This window comes from Monodelphis domestica, chromosome 5 (assembly GCF_027887165.1).
Source record: "Monodelphis domestica isolate mMonDom1 chromosome 5, mMonDom1.pri, whole genome shotgun sequence".
NCBI lineage: Eukaryota > Metazoa > Chordata > Mammalia > Didelphimorphia > Didelphidae > Monodelphis > Monodelphis domestica.
Window position 1 is genome coordinate 168,973,131 of NC_077231.1, and position 20,636 is coordinate 168,993,766.

General features: G+C 39.0%; 1 protein-coding gene and 1 long non-coding RNA gene across 4 annotated transcripts in view; one reads left to right on the top strand and one right to left on the bottom strand.

Moving 5' to 3' along the window:
• Window positions 1-960: 960 nt before the first annotated feature.
• Window positions 961-20,264, bottom strand: EFCAB10 (EF-hand calcium binding domain 10). 2 transcript variants are annotated; one of them, XM_016426092.2, is made up of 4 exons: window positions 19,909-20,264; window positions 6,644-6,808; window positions 6,447-6,531; window positions 961-1,155 (listed from the first exon to the last, which is right to left on the bottom strand). In XM_016426092.2, exons 1-4 carry the CDS (start codon window positions 20,042-20,044, stop codon window positions 1,119-1,121), a joined length of 423 nt encoding a protein of 140 aa, XP_016281578.1. In that variant the 5' UTR covers window positions 20,045-20,264; the 3' UTR covers window positions 961-1,118. The 2 variants fall into 2 exon arrangements, with proteins under 2 accessions (XP_016281578.1, XP_007504161.2); XM_007504099.3 differs by lacking the exon at window positions 19,909-20,264 and adding an exon at window positions 9,467-9,599.
• The window catches only part of LOC107650120 (uncharacterized), a 30,824-nt gene continuing 19,830 nt past the window's right edge, over window positions 9,643-20,636 (top strand). For both annotated transcript variants that reach the window (XR_008912238.1, XR_001624935.2), the window contains exons 1-3: window positions 9,643-9,778; window positions 10,335-10,378; window positions 16,809-17,132. This is a non-coding gene — a long non-coding RNA (uncharacterized LOC107650120). The remainder of the gene's footprint in view (window positions 9,779-10,334; window positions 10,379-16,808; window positions 17,133-20,636) is intronic.

Below are 20,636 nucleotides of genomic sequence, written 5' to 3' on the forward strand. Positions count from 1 at the left end.
TCTATATATTTCGCATCACTTCTCTCTGGCCTCTTTCCCTGGAGAGGTGGCTCTGGCTGGCAGCGTGCTAAGCGTTCCGGCATCTTGGCATGGCGGTAGCTATTGTCCAGTTTGGCAGTGAGTTTTCCTTGATACTAAACTGGGAGAAGCTGAGTAGCTAGTTCCAGTGAGGCATCTTAGCTGAGCTCTCTCTTGGAGTTTAGGCTGATTCCTTTCTCCTTTACCTTCCAAACACTATCCTCTTAAAAAGCCACTAATCTTCAGGGACCTCATGGAGAAGGACTTTTAACTCCCCCTGGCACAGGCCAGGCAAGAGAAATCCTACACCTTTTCCCTCTCCCTTCTCAATTTCTTTCTTCTATATTAATTAAACCATCATAAATTTACTGACTTGGATATTTTATTTGGGATATTCCCCGATGACCAAAATTAATTTAGATTAGGTCACAACCCTAAAATTATCCTTACAGCACAGCACCTTGTTCTCGTTCAGTTACTCTCAGAAAGGATTATGTCACCGGAAGTAGTACTATATGTGAGCAATGCTGCGCTTTGCAGCACCGCCACATACAGTGCTCCTCTCACTGACCACCAAATGAAAGAGATGCCCCTTCTGGAAGTGTGGTGGGGCAGGATAAATGGCCTCAGGGGGCTGGCTGCATGTGGCCCGTGGGCCCTAACTTGGGGACCCCTGACCTAGAATAGATTCCTAAAGGCATGGCTATATCTTAATGTAAATGCATGCATTATCTGTAAAATTTTAGGCATTATTCAGCCTCCAAATGCTGCAGCAGGGTCTGCAGTATGTCAGGAATAGAGTACAAATTAGCGGTGCAGGAATAAAGCAAATGTTTCCCCAGTAGAATTAGGTTAGTTAACAGAGAAGAGTATTTCTACTTGTCATCTTCCATACTGCCTGAGGTTGAGATTAAAGACAAAAACTGATGCAGAAATAAAAGGTTTTCTGTGACATTTTAACAATTTTAATAATTTAATTAACATATTTAACTTATTACATTTTAGGGAAAACACTTCAATCTTTAGAGAGAAATGCATTTAAGTATCTAAAGTGTATAAACAAACTATAGGAACTTTTTTATTGTTCTGGATCCAGGGTATTAGAAATCTTCCCATATCTTGTGGGTCCTCTTATTCCTAAAGGTAACAAAAATCAAAATTCTTTTTAATCACACTTGAATATAATTCTGATAGTGACTAAGAAAAAGTCTAAATAAAATACACAAACTACTCATTTCTTGGACTAAAGGGAGAGTGCAAGCTGGATAAGCCAAACTACAAATTGTCAAATGGGGGGGGTGGTGGTGCATATGTATGCTTATGTGAATATAAATGTGTTTGATTTTAAAATTCTTCATGCTTCTAATAAAAGGGTGAAACCACATTTTAAAGCCAAATTTAGGAAGGGCTGGAAAGCTGTCTAGCTTCCACACTCATTTCCCTTAATCAATTTCTTTGCACTCTGCCAGCAGAAGGTGAATTCATGTTGTGCCCGAAGCAGATCAAGACAAACAAGAATTATTCTTTAAAGCTTGCCCATCATGTGCTTGGCCTTTTTGTTGAGAATTGAGATTGAGATGGGGAATGTAGGCTTGCCTTTCCTGGAAGCTGAAGCTGAATAGAGGGAAAATCTCAAATGTCCTTTCAATTCTTGCTTGGCTAAAAACTGTTGTGATCTGGATTACAAAATTCTCTGGGAACTAGAGGGAAAGACATCCATTTCCAGGGAGCCATGTGCCTCATGTTATTTTAATTTCTATTTCAGGTAGTAAATCTGGTATCCCACATTGTATGAATATGCTAGTCTTAAAAGTAAATGGAGGAATAGACTGGGGGCAAGCAACTCAGCAAGACAGTATAGATAAACCCCAAAGATCCCAGCTTTTGGGACAAAAATCCACTATTCGATAAAAACTGCTGGGAAAATTGGAAGACAGTGTGGGAGAGATTAGGAATTGATCAACACCTCACACCCTACACCAAGATAAATTCAAAATGGGTGAATGACTTAAACATAAAGAAGGAAACCATAAGTAAATTGGGTAAACACAGAAGAGTATACATATGTCAGACCTTTGGGAGGGGAAAGACTTTAAAACCAAGCAAGACATAGAAAAAATCACAAAATGTAAAATAAATAATTTCGACTACATCAAATTAAAAGGCTTTTGTACAAACAAAACCAATGTAACTAAAATCAGAAGGGAAGCAACAAATTGGGAAAAAAATCTTCATAGAAACCTCTGACAAAGGTTTAATTACTCAACTCTATAAAGAGCTAAATCAATTGTACAAAAAATCAAGCCATTCTCCAATTGATAAATGGGCAAGGGACATGGATAGGCAGTTTTCAGATAAAGAAATCAAAACTATTAATAAGCACATGAAGAAGTGTTCTAAATCTCTCATAATCAGAGAGATGCAAATCAAAACAACTCTGAGGTATCACCTCACACCTATCAGATTGTCTAACATGACAGCAAAGGAAAGTAATGAATACTGGAGGGGATGTGGCAAAGTAGGGACATTAATTCATTGCTGGTGGAGTTGTGAACTGATCCAACCATTCTGGAGGGCAATTTAGAACTATGCCCAAAGGGCGATAAAAGACTGTCTGCCCTTTGATCCAGCCATAGCAATGCTGGGTCTATACCCCAAAGAGATAATGGACAAAAAGACTTGTACAGAATATTCATAGCTGCGCTCTTTGTGGTGGCCCAAAATTGGAAAACGAGGGGATGCCCATCAATTGGGGAATGGCTGAACAAATTGTGGTATATGTTGGTGATGGAATACTATTGTGCTCAAAGGAATAATAAAGTGGAGGAATTCCATGTGAACTGGAACGACCTCCAGGAAGTGATGCAGAGTGAGAGGAGCAGAACCAGGAGAACATTGTACACAGAGACTAATACACTGTGGTATAATCGAACGTAATGGACTTCTCCATTAGTGGCGGTGTAATGTCCCTGAACAATCTGCAGGGATCTAGGAGAAAAAACACTATTCATAAGCAAAGGATAAACTGTGGGAGTAGAAACCCCGAGGAAAAGTAACTGCCTGAATACAGCTATTGAGGGGACATGACAGAGGAGAGACTCTAAATGAACACTCTAATGCAAATACTAACAACATGGCAATGGGTTCAAATCAAGAACACATGTGATACCCAGTGGAATCATGTGTTGACTATGGGGGGGGGGGAGGAGGAAAAGAAAATGATCTTTGTCTCTAATGAATAATGCTTGGAAATGATCAAATAAAATATTATTAAAAAAAAGTAAATGGAAGGGGGCAGCTGGGTGTGGATTAAAAGACAGGTGTAGAGATGAGAGGTCCTAGGTTCAAATCTGGCCTCAGACACTTCCTAGCTGTAGGACCCTGAGCAAGTTACTTAACCTTCAGTTCCCTAGCCATTACTGCTGTCTGCCTTGGAACCAATACTTGACACTAAGACATATGGTAAAGTTTTTTTTTTTTTTTAAGTAAATGGAGATGTTAATCCTCATTTGGCAGGCTGATGGCCCAGTGGAAAAGAGTGCCAAGGTCTGGAGTTGGGAAGACATTTTCCTAAGTTCAAATATGGCCTCAAGACACTTCCTAGCTCTGTGACCCTAGGCAAGGTGCTTAACCCTGTTTGCCTCTGTTTCCTTATCTGTAAAACAAGCTGGAGTAGGAAATGGCAAACAACTTTAGTATCTTTGCCAAGAAAACCCCAAATGGGTTCCTGAAGAGTTGGACAGAACTGAACAGTAAACAACAAGTCATCCACTAAAGACCTACTTGTGTCTCATCATTGTTAGGAGGTGACCAAGCTTTGGTATCAGATGGATCAAAAATTCAGGTGGTTCTCCCAAGCTGGGCAGGCATGGCTCCATGATGGGTTGCCATTTTATGAATCTTCTGACAAATCTGATAAAGGGAATCTATAGTTCATTGATGTAGGAAGATTCTCTGATTTACCGAAGAAGGGGCTTCAGGATCAAGGAATCTCCAAGTCTGTCTAGTATTTTAGCGCCTTTGATTAGCCATATCCATGTCTCAGTAAATACTCAGGAACACAGCCTGAACACAGGAGCACACAAGGAGGTACACACCACCAGCAGCCACAACATGAACATTATGTTCACCTGGATCACAAGTAACTTGTATTTAGACAGTGTAGTGAGTGCTTTTCAATGATCTCATTTGATTCTTTTTTTTTTTTAAACCCTTACCTTCCATCTTGGAGTCAATACTCTGTATTGGTTCCAAGGCAGAAGAGTGGTAAGGGCTAGGCAATGGGGGTCAAGTGACTTGCCCAGGGTCACACAGCTGGGAAGTGTCTGAGGCCAGATTTGAACCTAGGACCTCCCATCTCTAGGCCTGACTCTCAATCCACTGAGCTACCCAGCTGCCCCCGATCTCATTTGATTCTTAACCACCCTGGGAGGCAGGGGGTATTATTATCCTCATTTTACAGTTGAGGGAACTCGGGCAAACAGGTTAGTTTTCTTATCCAGTATTGTACAAGTGTCTGAGGCTAGATCTGAACTTGGGTTTTCTTGACACCACGCTCAGTGCTCTGTCCCATTGGACAGGTGGTGCCTGTGTAGCTGGCAACCCAAGGAGAAGACTCAAATATTCTGTGGCATGCGCTAGATGTTTTTTGCATCTTAAATGGAATGACAATCACACAAGTGGTATATTATTGTTGTTCAGTCAGTTGTGTTTGACCCTTCATTTGGGGGGAATATCTTTATGCTGTGGTAGTCTGCCATTTCCTTCTCCAGCTCATTTTATAGATGAAAAAACTGAGGCATATAGGGTTAAGTGACTTGCCCCAGGGTCTCACAGCTAGCTTCTGAGACTGGATTTGAACCCAGGTCTTCCTAACTGAAGACCCCACCACTCTATTCACTGTGTCAACTAGCATATATTGTAATAGGGGTCATATTGTTCCCTTTGGCAACTTCTCTCAAATGTAGTTTGAGAAAATGATTTTTTTCATAATTTATTTTTACATAATTTTGTGCTCTGACAGCATTTAATTAATACTTTTCTTAGTATCAATTGGATTCAAATAAGTGTCAGCAGTATGCCCAAAGGCCTCTAAAGTTGCACACAACCTTTTAATCCAGCAATACCATTACTATGGGAGGGGGAGAGAGACATACATTATAACTATTTATTATATATAATTATGTAATAATTATATATAAACATTAAATCTTGACTAAAATTCTACTGGGGTGCCTCTGGGACATAGAAGTGACTCTGGTTTTTTGAAGAATGTTTGAGCAAGGTACAAAAGTTTTGGTAGGTCATACAAAGATGTTTTGAGTACATGTGAGGACCAGCCTAGCTAAATTTGGAAATAACTTGTCACCAGCAAATTGGTCACCAGGCAACTTATTTCTTTGGTCACAGCTACTCATCAAACAATCCACTGAGTGGTTGGGATTAAGCTGGTGGGAGAAATATACAAAATCATGGAATTATGCTGAAGAAATTAGTTTGAGTACATCCATGTTATTTATATATATGCATATATAAATATATATGCATAATATGGATTTAATACCAATTTTTTTCACTTAATTACTAATATTGTTGTTTGTCCTTAATTTTAAAGATTACATTACAGGGTGATGACTCGACCATGAAATGGATTTAATGAGGCACAGTTGCACAAAGTAGTCAGCCTCAGTCTCTCTGAGAGTCATCACAGTTCCATGGCTAGACAAGTCAAGACAATAGATGATGGCCTGGGATGCAATGGATGACCCTTGGCATCTTCAATGGCTTACCAAGCTCTAAGTTACCTTCATGGCCATTGGAACAAATTGTTCTCATTCATCCATTTCACATGCTTGGGGTATACACACCCAACCCCTACTCACTGATGGGTTTGAGGCCTATCAGTTATCCTTGACCTGGTTTAGCCTGTCATTTGAGACAATTTTATTAGGGTGTCAACACTGGGCATGCTATAGCTTGGAGCTGCACACATAAAACATCAATCCTCATGTATTTAACTCTTCCTATTCTAGTTTAAAGGGGGAAAAATCTAGCATTTCCAAAGCATACTTCAAAATAATTTTTAAAAAGCATTTTAAGATTCTTTCTGCCATCAAAGATCAGAAGCTACTAATATCCCAAAGACTCACCATGGAGACCATGGAAAATTGTTGCTAAGATTACCTCTGTGGGACTGCCAGGTGGGAAGGGAGTGTGGGGTGGCCCGTCACCCTTGGCTTTACAGTTTACTAAGCATTTCTCCTGCCCAGACCCTGTGGCATCAACCCTGTCCTCATTATCTCCCAGATAAACTGAAGATATCAGAGAATGAAAAGATGTCCTTTCCCACAAAAAGTTGGGCAACTTTCTCTAATCAATGCTCATTCTACTTGAAAACCACTTATTTTCACTTTAAATTAAATACTTACACTTCTTGCTTGAATTTTTCCCTAGTAATGATTTCCTCCACAGATAATTCTTCATTTGGACTGAGCAGACCAAGGGTATGTAGTGCTATAAATGTGAAAATGAGAAGAGAAACTTGTGAAATATAAATTATTTAAATGAAAGTGAGTTCTGGAATGATTATGAACTATATAGTTAGAATATAAAAAAATCCACAAACCTTCTCTGAACTGAACATTAGTTATAAAACCCTGATTTGTAGGGTCCATTACTTCAAACATGGAATTCAAGTTAGAGTCCTCCATGAGATAAGGAAAGTCCACAGAGGTTATTTTCGCAATCTTTATTCGTGCTAACAAATTTAACAAAAATTCTCTTGGTTTATCTGTAAGAGAATAGTTTAAATTTTCATAATACACAATGAAATATTAAAAACATTAAAAGAGAAAGAACAGGATCCCAGAATTTTCAACTCCAATTTTTATTATTTAATTTCTAACAAAAGAAAAACTGTGGCTCTGTGGAATATATTACCTTAAGTGAAAAAAATCACATCACTCACACTTTCTGAATACTGCTGAAAGGAGAAGGGAAGTAAGAGCTAAAAAAGATAGGAGAAATGAAGGTTTGTACAGGAGATAAAGACTGGAACCTGACTGCCCATTCAGAGCACTTTTATTTAACTTACCCCTATGTTACTTTTTACTTTGCTGGCAAACCTTGAAACATTCTATGAGGAGCAAACTTCAGCAGTCTGGGATTAGATGGTTAGGGTAAAAAACATAATCAGTTCTGCACATATGCCTTTCTGACCATTTCAAGAAGTCAAATACTATTGGAAATACCAACAACCTACAAGATGCAATTTGTTCTCTACTTCAGATAGCTTCTACTGATGGCACTTAAAAAATTGGTACTAAAGGAAATTTTGGAGCTATAAGAAATAGTAAGAGAGCCTAAGGTCATTATACCCTTTTTTAAAAGCAGAAGGGTTAATAGAAAATCTCAAGAGAAAATTGAATTTAGATAAAAACATGGAAACCAATAAAAAATTATGGATTTAATGAAGCGAAAGGCTAACATGCCAGAAAAAAAATGCTTAACTACTGAAATACCAGAAAAAAGGAACACTAGATTATCAAAGCACAAGTAAATGAATTATGAACACTGAAGGAATAGAGAAAAAAAATTAGCAAACTACTATTAAATGAAAATAAGAAACTAAGTATATGTTAGAGTATATATTATTTTTAAAATCTCAAGAAGGATGATTTTATTGCAGCTCTTTTTATAGTAGCAAATAAAAAAGAAAGGGGCAACCCATCAGTTAGGGTATCGTTGGACAAATGATGATTTATGAATTGTGCCACTGGAAATTGTGAAAAAGATAGCTTCAGTAAAACCTAGGAAGGCTAATATGAATTAATACACATAGGGCAGAATAAGGAGAACAATGCTTATATAATAACAACACTGGAAAACCTTAAGATCAGATCAAATGCAATGTCCAACCATGGTGGTTCCTGAGAACCAACAAGGAAGCCAGTTCTACCTAACTTCTTGAAACATTGGTGGGCTCAGGGGAGAGAATAAGACCATTTTTTAACATAGCCAATGTGGATATTTGTTTTACTGGACTATGCATGTCTGTTGCAAGGATTTTGTTTTTCTTTTTTCCACTTGTAAGGGCGAAGAAGGGAGAGAAAAATGTTTTGATCATTTAAGCAAAATTAATTTTTTTAAAAAGTGCTGACCTCTTGCAAGATGGCTAGCTCCTTGAATGGGAGGTGAGATACCCAGTCCCCACACACTTACCTCTATAAAACCCTACAACAGTTCCCACCAGACCAAATAATGATCAAGACATCTATCAAGACACATGTAAAACCCAGTAGAGCTGCTCCTTGGCTTCGGGAGGGTGGTGGGAGGAGGGGAAGGAAAGAACATGAATCATGTAACCATGGAAAAATATTCTAAATCAATTAAATAAAAAGATTCAAATTTAAAAAATGACATCTATTGAGAAACTGCAGAGAACTTCTACCCCATATATGCATAAAAAGTCACCCAGAAACCCCCCAGAGAATAAGAAAGGAAGCCTCCTCCAGCAAAGCAAGAGCCATGCTATCAGACAGACACATGCTGCCTCTGCCTGGAAGGCTGTATTTCTGAAGGCAGCATTTCTGAAGGCAGCAAGAATAGAGAAATCTGCAGGCTAGTGAGGAAGTCTCAGGTTGGGAATTCTGGAAGGTTATGAGGAACAGCAGGTTCATACCCAGATCTTTTCAGAATGACCATGGTCTAACCATGTTTCCCCTATTTTAACCTAGAGAAATTGCCTTTTTCTACTTAAACGCATGACTTCACACTTGTCCCTAATGAAAACTTTTATTACATTCAGCCAATTTAGCTAGCTAGTCAAGATCCTTTTGGTAGATTGAAGCATGTGTGTGAAAGGCTTTAAAGGATCAAAAAAGAGATTCTAGAAGTGATGGGAGTGACAAGGTTAGCCTCTTCTTTAGGAATATCACATTTGGGCAGCTGTGTGGAAGATGAACTAGAAAGTACAGAGACTGGAAGCCAGAAGACCAATTAGTCAGTTCCCATAGCTGAGACAAGAGGTGATGTGGGCCAGAACTAGAGTAGTAATCATGCTGAATTAGAGAGATACTGGGGAGGTACTGACCAAATATGTGGGCGGTTTGAGGAATTGTTGGAGGATGACTGTGAGGTTGTGAACTTCACTAGAAGGATAGTGGTGCCCTTGAGGGAAACAGGAAAATCTGGAAGGGGATTGAGGGAAGGAAAGGTAAGGGTTAAAAAAAAAAAGCAGAGAGCAGTAAGTTTTCTCAATGCCCCACCTGACCCCTCTCCCTCTGAGCTTTCACGATAATTTGATTGATTGGTTAATAGACGCGTGAGGATTTCCACCTGCACGGGAAAGGAAGTAGAAAATTGCTAGGGGGAAAGTCGGGATCTTTGTTCTGGTGACACATCAAGGAAGGCGGAGCACAGAAAGCCAATGGGAAGGAGGAACCCTTACCAGGTTTATGAACAAGAAGTTGAACAGTGAGCAAGTTCAGGAGCTCCATGATATGATGTTTTTTCAGATAAAGCCTAGCCTTCTCCTCTGGGGAGACAGAAGATCCGTCCTCCATCGTTGAAGGAGCTGCAAAACTAACTGTTGCTAAGAGACCCTTCAGCAGCCACACCGACTGTGAGCTCACTCTGCAGGCCACATACCCTTCCCTTTTTCGTGAAGCCACACCCAAGCCCTGCTTATTAAGTCAGTGGAATTGGATGACGATCGATCAGAGGCGGGGCTGTTCTTACTTGGAATCTGCTGCAGCTTGGGGTAAGAATCTGAGTTCTCCCAAAGGGACACTGGTGACAACTGGGAAGTTCCCATAAGCAAAATTCAAGTACTACTTGCCTAATATGTGAGACAGCCTTGTCTCCCAGCAGTGTGGTGGGGACTGCTTTATTGATTAATTTCCCGAGGCTCCCACGGAGCTCTGCAGACTCAGATCCACAAGAGCTTACAGTTCCTGAAGTCAGAGAATGCTACAATTCTAGCCAGAACTGGAACCTTAGAGGGACCTGATTTTATAAATGTCAAGCTGCATGCCCAAGGCCACAAGCTCCTAAGGAATAGAGCTTTGATTTAAATTCATCTTTTATTTATGTTCATTTATCTGCTCCCCCCCCCCTTTCCTTCTATCTTTTTAATCTTTGCCAATTACCCGTCAGGCACAGGAAACCATCATTCCTGGCATCTCCCCTTTAGATCCATTCAGTTAGTTTTGTTGAGTTGTTCATCAAACCGAACATTCTTCCTGACCCCATTTGGAGTAATCTTGGCAAAGATACTGAAAGTGGTTTACCATTTCCTTCTCCACCTCACTTTACAGATGAAAAAATTGAGGCAAACGGGGTTAACTTTTACTTGCCTGGGGTAAGTACCTGAGTAAGTACCAGATTTGAACTTCCAGGAGGAAGTCTTCCTGACTCCAGAGCCCAAATAACACACCAATTAATCCAAATAAAATCACCAGCCCAAGCTTTTCATAAGCATTTCTTACCTACAAGGCTGATAGAAATTAGTGGGTGCTGGATTTTCCCAACACTAAAAAGTTAAGAATTCTCAGTAAAGAACACTCTACTTTGTTTCAGAACAATGGTCACAGATAGCTTTGACCCATCAGCTAGTTGCACTGGTACCTAGTGGCTATGGGGGTGTGTGTGTCATTTCAGACTAGAAAAAGTATGTGATATATTCTAGGAAGACCCCCCTGCTTTTCAGGATTGAGAGATCTGGGGAAGAGAAATCACTATTATACACAGACCCAGATCAACTTTGGTTTTCATCTCTGTCTCCCTAGGGTGAGCTGGGACAACTTCAAGGTCCATCAATCTTTAGAGCACTTGTCTGGGATTCTGGACAACCTGGGTTCTAGTTGAGGTGCTGCCATCAATTAACTGTATGACCTTCATCAAGTCCCAAGCAACAACTATGTTTTGTGTTTTAGACTAGAAAACAAGAGGGGAGGGGGCTCATGACGATTAAGGTAGATCTAACTTTAAAACTATGAAGTGGAGACCAAGTCAAGTCCTGGGGTAGAAAGTAGAAGAAGATGGCTCCTCTCTTTAGGCCACCTTTTCCCCTCTACCTCACTTTCTACATATACACATTTAGCAATGCATTCATCTTTTTTTTAAATTTATTTGTGACATTACCATTCCTAGGTAGCTCCCTCCTTCCCTCTCCTACCCTAGAGAAGGTATCATTTGATTTAAAAAGATTAAAAAGATATAGTTTAATATATATTTATATCTTTATTGTTTCTATTTGTCAGGTTTTTTCCTGAAGGTAGACATACAGAAATTATTCTTCAAACATTTCTGGTGCTGAATACAATTTTCTTTTGTTCTCTTTTCACTCTTCATAATTTCATGTAGGTTTTCCCATGTTTTTAAAAAACTTACCAGTTTAAAAGATTATTACCAAAATGAATAATATGGAAAGAGGATATGAATGATAATATATGTATAACCCAGTGAAATTGCTTGTCAAATGGGAATCATGTAACCATGGAAAAGAATAAAAAACAAAAATAAATTAACCAGGTTATTTCTTATGGTGAAGTATTATTCCATCACAATCATCTGTCATAACTTATTTAGCCATTTGTCGATTGATGTGCATCCCTTTAATTTTCAGTTCTTTGCCACCACAAAGAGAGCTGCTACAAATATTTTAGAACAGAGAGGTTATTTTGCTTTTTCTCTGAGCATCTTAGGAAATAAACCGAATAGTGGCATTGCTGGGTTGAAAGGTATACAGTTTTATAACTCTACAGACATAAAATGAATTTACAGTTCCACTGATAGTTCATTAATGTCCCCATTTCCCCATATCTCCAACATTTGTCATTTTGCCTTTTTATCATTTTAGCCAGTCTGATGGGGTGAGATAATGTCTCAGAGTTGTCATTTCTCTAACCAATATTGATATGGAACATTGTTTCATATTGTTAGATAGAGCTTTGATTTCTTCATCTAAAAATTGTTCATAGCTTTTGACCATTTGTCAATTGGGGAATGGATCATATTCTTATAAATTTGATAAAGTTTTCTATATATTTCAGATATGAGACCTCTATCTAGGAAAATGTCTATAAAATTCCTCCCTCCCTCCCCCTGCCAGTTTCCAGCTTTCCTTCTAATTTTGGTGATATTAGTTTTATTTGTATGAAAACCTTTTAGTTTACATTTATTTATCACCAGCAAAGTTCCTCAAGAAGAGATAGTAGGGGCAACTAGGTCATAGAGTCGATAGAGCACTAGGCTTGGATTTGGGGGAACCAGGGTTCATATTTGGCTCCAGACACTTCCTATCTGTGTAACCCTGGGCAAGTCATTTAATCCCAATTGCCTACCCCTTACCACTCTTCTGCCAATAAGCAGCACTGATTCTAAGATGGAAGGTAAGGGTTTAAAAACAAAAAGGTTTTACTTATTATGGGCCTCATGTTTGATGACTCTGGTTAAATGGAAGGAGTGTTGGATTTGGAGGTCAGGAAGACCTGGGTAATCCTTCCTCTGACACATCTTGATACAGTGGCCAAGGGCAAGTCATTTGACTTCTCAGTGTCCCAGAAAACCCTCTAATATTATAAGTAACAGCAATTTTGAGCTCTATTGGCAAAAGGAGTTTCTAAACAGAACTCTCAATATAAAGAGTTTGATACATGGATGAGAAAAGGGAACTATGGGCAGATATCAATGCTAATAAATAGGGCATATTTTAAATTGAATCAGATTTGGGGGGTGGTAGGCAGAGAGGTAGCGCAATGAATAGAGCACCAGGTCTGGAAGCTGGAGGACCTGGGTTCATATCTGGCATCTCATATTGCCTAGCTGTGTGACCCTAGGTGAGTCACATAATCCCAATTACCTAGTCCTTGATGTTCTTCTGTCTCAGAAGTGATACTAAGAAAGTAAAGGTTACCAAAAAAAAAAAAAGATAGGTTAGGGTTTAAATTTTTTAAAAAGATATTGAGTCATACTGAAGGCAATACAAAATATATACATTGATTATATAAACAACAAAAAAACGAAATCTTGAAAAATATGTAGTATTGTTTAAGAGGATACAACAATATTTTGTTAAAGTTAATACATTAAAAACTTTGAAATAAACTAATCAAAGTTTATGGTTTCAGGTAACTTCTTAAAATTATTTGCATATTTGAATGTTTTATTATTGTTTACTAAGTTATAAAGTAAAAGCCGAAAAAGTGTTTTATAAAGAAATTATATTAAGTAGAAATCAAAAGGTAGAAGTTGAAAAGATGTTAAAGTAAATGTGAAAGGCAAGTAAAATGAAAAAGTAAAGGCATAATTTGAGCATTACATATTTTGAATGCAATATAAATTTTTATCTATATATATTATGCAAAAGAGGCAAGCCTAAAAGAGATACTTTTTACTGAAATATATATAAAAATCTCCATTAAAAATATTTTATTTTACTCCAATTGCATGTAAAAACAGTTTTTAATACTCATTTAAATTTTTTTTTTGATCCAAACATTCTGGAAGGCAGTTTGGAATTATGTGCAAAGGGCTTTAAAAGAATGCATTAGATCCAGCAATACCACTACTAGGTTTGTACCCCCCAAAGAGATAATGAAAAATATTTTACAAAAATATTCATAGCCATACTCTTTGTGGTAGCAAAAAATTGGGAAATGAGGGAGTGTCCATCAATTGGGGAATGGCTGAACTGTGGTATATGATGGTGATGGAATACTATTATGCTGTAAAGGATGATCTGGAGGATTTCTATATGATCTGGAAGAACCCCAATGAACTGATGCAGAATGAAATGAGCAGAACCAGGAGAATATTGTACACAGAAAGTAAAACATTGTGGAACAATCCAATGTAGTGGACTTTGCTACTAGTAGCAATGCAGTAATCCAGGACACTCCTGAAGGACGTAGAAAGAATGCTATTCACATTGAGAGGAAGAATTATGGGAGTAGAAATGCAAAAGAAAAACGTATGACTTATCTCTTGTATATATGGGTATGTGATTTGGGGTTAAGCTTTAAAAGATCGTTCTGTAATAAAAATGAATAATATGGAAATATAGGTATCAAGTAATAACATTTGTACAACCCAGTGGAATTTCTTGTTGGCTCTGGGAGGGGGTAAGGAAGAAGGAAGGGAAAGAATGAATCATGTAAACATGGAAAAATATTTTTAAAATACATTAAAATTTTTTTTAATTCTGAAAAACATTTTTTTGAGTTTCAAATTCTTGCCCTTCTTCTCTTCCCCTTGCCCCAAGACAGTAAGCAGTTTAATATGGATTTTACATGTAACATTTTTTAAATCTCCATTTTTTACAGATTAAATTTTAAAGGAAAATCTTTTGTTTCAACTTCAGGAATTCCCCCTTTATTTTAAAAGCAGAATTACTGGCATACATTTGAGTCATTAAATGTTAATGCTGGAAATGACCTTCAAGATAAACTAGTTTGATCTCACTTTATGTGTAAAGGGAATGATCTAGGGAGCCCCTCATCAATTTGATAACTTTTCAAATCGACTTAATGAGACTACAGGGTTTGTACATTTGTCTGAAGGACACCTTCCATGGAAGTAGATAGACTACACACGCATGAGGATGCTTCCAAGATGTTGGGGTTGGGAGGGAGTGGGAAGAACAAAATTATTGAAGGAGCTGCCCTCTTTCCTCTAGACTATAACACTGAGCTGTGGCCTGGCGGGCTCCTTCCTTTTTTTTTTGTGCTCTACCCCCCTTGTACTTTCAGACCAGAGTCCTGCATCCTGAGTCATCACTAACCATCCAGACTTTTGTCATGCTACTGATGAGGAAACTGAGGCAAATAGGGTTTAAATGACTTGCTCAGGGTCACACTAGTAAGTGTCTGAGCCCAGATTTGAATTGAGGAACATGAATCTTTTGGATTCCAAGTTCAGTGCTGCTCCAAATACCACTTTCTATATAAGGCCTTTTTTTTTTTCCTGGACTATCAACTATCAGTCCCTGTATACCAAAATTACCCTGTAGTTATTTTTTATGGATTTATATATGCGAATACTGTTTTATGTTTATAGGGAGGAGGTTATTCTTGGAAAGAATGACAATATTTTTAAAAAGAAAGAAATGAGAATTGATGAATCCTTTTAAAAATAAGTAGAGAACAAGGAAATTCAGAACCTAAAAGAGAAAAACAGGACTATGTTAGAATTGCCATGTTATAAATTTGAAATATAAAAAGTTAAAGGTGGTAAAGATTCACAGATATATATATATATATATATATGGATAGATAGATAGATAGATAGATATAGATATATCACACTTGTTTTGTTCTTTGTATAGCAAAAGGTTCATGTTTGTTGATGTTTGTCCAGCTTGTAATCAACATAAAAAGGAAAAATTTTGGTCTTTCCATCTGGTAAAGATGAGGAGAGGTAGAAAGACAGTGAAACCATCTTAGGAGGAAATAGTTTCTTATATTCTAATTTCATGATGATAGGGAACTTCAGGTGTCATCAGGTCATCCAATAATGATCAGACGAAGAAGAGATTTAATAGTGGTGGTTAATGATTTTCTGCTGAGGTATAATGTGAGAACTATTTGTTGACCTAACAAACTGCCATGGGGTTCTGCTAGCTTTCCTGGGCATGTATCTAGGACATGTCAAAGAACTTTTGGAGACTTGACACATCTGATAGCCATTATCCACTTTTTTTTTTAAACCTGTACCTTCCATCTTAGAATCAGTACTATGTATTGGTTCCAAGGCAGAGAGCAGTAAAGACTAGGCAATAAAGATTAAATGACTTGCCCAGGATCACATAGCTAAGAAGTGTCTATGAGGCCAAATTTGAACTCAGGACCTATCATCTCTAGACCTGGCTCTCAATCTACTGAGCCATTTAGTTGTCCGATCCACCCAACAGAAAGTGACCTAAAAAGCATTACTAAGTATTATGAAATCATAGGCAACTCCCCCCCCCCAAACAAACAAATAAAAAAGACAGAGTCCTAGAGATAGAATTTTCTTTTTTTCTTTTCTTTTCACCTTTAACTTCTGTTTTGGTATCAGTTCTAAGACAGAAGAGTAGCAAGGCACCTGAGGTTAAGTAACTTGCCCAGGGTCACACAGCTATGAAGTGTCTGAAGCCAGATTTGAATCCAGGTCCTCCCTACTCCAGGCCCCACACTCTATACTGTGTTGTCTAGCTGCCCCTAAGAGGTAGAATTTTTATTACTGGTGCTAACTGAAGGTAGGGAATTCAGAAAAGGACTAGCTGATCACTTCTCCAATCTACCCAAGAAAAAGGTATTTGAGAGTGGGCTTTAGAGTTAAAAACTCTAATTATATATATTCATTCATATATATATATATATATATATATATATATATATATATATAATCATTTACAACAATCAAATGTTCTTGGATTGATGATGAAGAACCCAATAGCAGATACAAAAATATACCTTCTATTTTGAAAATCTAATCATGAGAGCTTTAAGCTGTTTTAAAAACAGAAAAGGTATCAAGAGCTGACAGTTACAGATGTTATTCAATCAAAAATATATTAATCTAGCAGCCACACATCTAATGTATGAATGGTATTGTCCCAAGAGAAAACAAAAGTTTCAGACAATCATTTAATATGCATGTATGAATAAATACTATGTTCCACATAGCTATAGTTCCTTCTCGGTTTCAAAGAGGGTCAATGACATCATGGTGATATCTTGACTCAAGGGTGAATTGGATTTAAGTGAGGCAGAGTTGCCCAAAGTTGTCAGATTCACTTTCTCTTCCAGAATCATCAAAGTCCAGTACCTGGACAAAAATCTGGAAGACTGGCAATGGCCCTGGATCCAGTGGATGACCTTAAAGTATTCAATGTCTGACCAAGCTGTAGTTGCTCCGCAGCACTTGCTTCAACCATCTTCAGGGTCATTGGAACAAATTGTTCTCCATCAACCTCTTCCACCAAAGGGAGTCTTCACATGCCTGGGGTAGATAAACTTCTAATTCACCAAATGGTTTGAGGCCTGTTGTTATCCTCAATCCAGTTTGGCCTGCCTGCCAAGACAGTTTACCAGGTGTGGCTCCTGTACTGCGACAGCTTCTTGGAGTCACAGGTGAGAGATGGGTTTGAAAGGTAGACAACAGAGCAGCCCTGAAAAGGGCTTGGCAGAAGTGCCAGTCCTCCCTCAATTCTATTATACCCCATTACTTATTAACTGACTGACTTACTAAGTGTGAGAAGATATAAAGGCAAAAACACGGTCCCTACCCTCACAGAACTCATATTCTAATAGGGAAACAACATGTAAATAATTTCATTGATGATATATACAATGCAAATGGAAGATAATCTCAGGGGAAAAGTGTTGAGGGGCTAAGGGAAGCCAAAAAAGGCCTCCTACAGGAAATGAGATCAGTCCCTGAGTGACTGGGACTGGAGCTCAGAAGAATAGTTAGTCAGCACATATAAATCAGGCATAAAGGTGATAACTGAACCCTTGGGAGCCTCTGCAATCACCAAGCAAGAGAGGACAGAGTGAAAAAAGGTGAGGGCACAGGAGAGAATCTAGAGGATACTCCTATTAGTGAATATGACTTGGAAATCCAAAAAAGAAACTTGAGAAGAGGGTGGTCAGATAAATAGGAGGAAAAAGGAGGGAGAACCCTTGCCACAAAAACCTAGAGAGGAAAGAATATCCAGAAGAAGGTGTCAGATACTGAAAGGAGATCAGGAAGGATGAGGACTGAGAAAAACAAAACAAAACATTAGATTCAGCAAGAAAGAGATCATTGATAGATTTGGAGTGTAGTTTCAGTTGAATAATGAGCTTGGAAACTGGAATGAAGGTTTAGAAGATAGAGGAAAGGAAATGGAAGAACTGGGTGTAGAAGATGCTTTTTCAAGTAATTTATAAGAAAAAGGAGAGAATAAATTTACAGGATGATTGCTAGCAGTTTTTTTGTTTTGTTTTGGTTTTTTTTCTTTTTTTTTTTTAAATTTTATAGTATTTTATTTGATCATTTCCATGCATTTTTCATTAAAGACAAAGATCATTTTCTTTTCCTCCCTCCCACCCCCCGTGGCCGACGTGTGATTCCACTGGTATCATATGTGTTCTTGACTTGAACCCATTGCCATGTTGTTAGTATTTGCATCAGAGTGTTCGCTCCGAGTCTTTCCTCTGTCATGTCCCCTCAGCCATTGTAGTCAGGCAGTTGCTTTTCCTTGGTGTTTCTATTCCCTCAGTTTGTCCTCTGCTTTTGGATAGTGTTTTTTTCTCCTTGATCCCTGCAGATTGTGCAGGGACATTACACCGCCACTAATGGAGAAGTCCATTACGTTCGATGATACCACAGTGTGTTTGTCTCTGTGTACAATGTTCTCCTGGTTCTGCTCCTCTCGCTCTGCATCACTTCCTGGAGGTTGTTCCAGTTCACATGGAAATCCTCCACTTTATTATTCCTTTGAGCACAATAGTATTCCATCACCAACATATACCACAATTTGTTCAGCCATTCCCCAATTGATGGGCATCCCCTCATTTTCCAATTTTTGGCCACCACAAAGAGCGCAGCTATGAATATTTTTGTACAAGTCTTTTTGTCCATTATCTCTTTGGGGTACAGACCCAGCAGTGCTATGGCTGGATCAAAGGGTAGACATTCTTTTATCGCCCTTTGTGCATAGTTCCAAATTGCTTTGGTTTTTTTTAAGAGAGGTTTTTTGTTTTGTTTTTTTAAGAGAGAGAAGAGGGTTTTTGCTGACCACAGGAAAGGAGATGGACAGTAAATAAGACTGAAAATTAGATCGCATAAGGATGATAGAGGGGCTGGAGAAAATAAAATGGAATAGGATTCAGGGTGCAACAGAATAGGTTTGTCTTGACAAGGAGAATGGGCCACTTCTTGGGAGAGATGTATAAAGGAGGAGATGTTGGGGAAAGATAAATGACTAATATTTAAAGAGAGAAAAGGGAGCTCTCAGAGAATGGCCTCAATTTTTTTTCCCCAGTGAAGAGGGAGTCCAGGTACTTAGCTTAGAGGGTCCAAGGGAGTGCCAAAGGTAGGAGGCATAAAAAATAGGAAGAGGATGAAAACAAAATATAATAAAAATTTTGTTTTGGATCTAGGCATCATAGTTTTGTGACTTTCTCCAGCTCTATTCAGCAGCAATTGAAAAGGAGGGAAGGCTGGAGTAATTCAAGGATTTTTTTTCTTTTTAGGCATTAAAGAAAAATAAGATGAGGAAAAGGGATTTCAATCTACATGAAGTTTGTGCTCTGGACAGAGAAGGGAAATGAATAACTCAAAATCACAGGGTTGGCTGGAAGCAGAGCTAGGACTAGATCCAGTTCTCTGAATCCCAGATTTTCCAGTCTTTTTGCATTTAACTCCAAGAAATCAGCTTCCTATAATCCACTTTACACCGACCTTTTTGCAGTGCCTCAGACGACATTCCCTCTCCCATTTTGGTGTCTAATGACTGGCTGTGCCCCTCCAGGGCTGGAATGCTCTACTCCCTCACCTCTCTTTCCCTGGCTTCTCTGAAGGAAGCCCTTCCCGATGATCTAAAGCCTTTTCTTCGGAGATTACCTTCATCGAGTTTGTATGTATCTCCTAGACACCTAGTAATTGGCATATAATGTGCCCCGGTTAGAATCAGGGACTATTCCTTGCATTCCCAGTGTTTAGCACAGTGCCTGGCACATAGTAAACGCTTGATAAATGCCCGTTGACTGACAACCACTTATCTACCTCTGTAATGGCTAAGGCGCTCCGTTTTGGAGTGGTCAGTGAGTGCAGGGACGCCTGCACAGGAAATGGACAGAGAAGCAGGCCGAGCATAAGGAAGTAGCGGCATTAAAGCAGGACGGCAGGAGGGACTCTTACCTGGGCGGGAAAAGAGGACACTGGTGGTGATATTAACTACCAAGTCCAAGATGCGATGCTTTTCCAAATATGATAGCGCTTTCTCCTCCAGGGGACTATTCAGCTCTAACTTGCGGGTAAGAAGCTCAAAAGACATGGTCAACGGCTACGAGGCACTCTGTCGCTAAGGAGACTGGACAGCAGTTGCAAAGACTCTAGATTTCCAGTTCATTCTTAAACGGTTCTTTCGTTCACTTGCAATTGACCCAGAACACCTCATTTCCCCCACCTGTTCTGGTCACGTGAGTCCCCACCCTAATCTCCCTTGCCTGGCATCTAGGGAAAAAAAAACCTTAGCGCGAGAGGTGCTACCAAGACCCCAACCTTGGCTCTGCCTTGGCTTTGGCCTTATGCCTAGGGTTTATCAGGCAGCTCTGGCCTTTCCTAGTCAGCCGGGCCAGAACCCTCGGCAACTGACCCTGAGAGAAGAAGCTTCATTGGATACACGGGCTGCTTAGTGTGCCTGAGTGGGGAGGGGGCTTCTGAAAGCCTGACTGTTTTCTCTTCTCCATTGGGCTTCCAGCTGCGGTCGCCTACTCTTCCGGCAGGTTGGGGTTTGAGGCTGCATCAGAGAATATCGGTTACAGCTGGTTAGCCCAAGCAACAACTTCTGGTTTTCCCGACACATTGGGAAACCTCCTGTCCTGGCTGGCTGGCTGACTGGCTGCTGCTGTGCCCCGGGGTGGCAC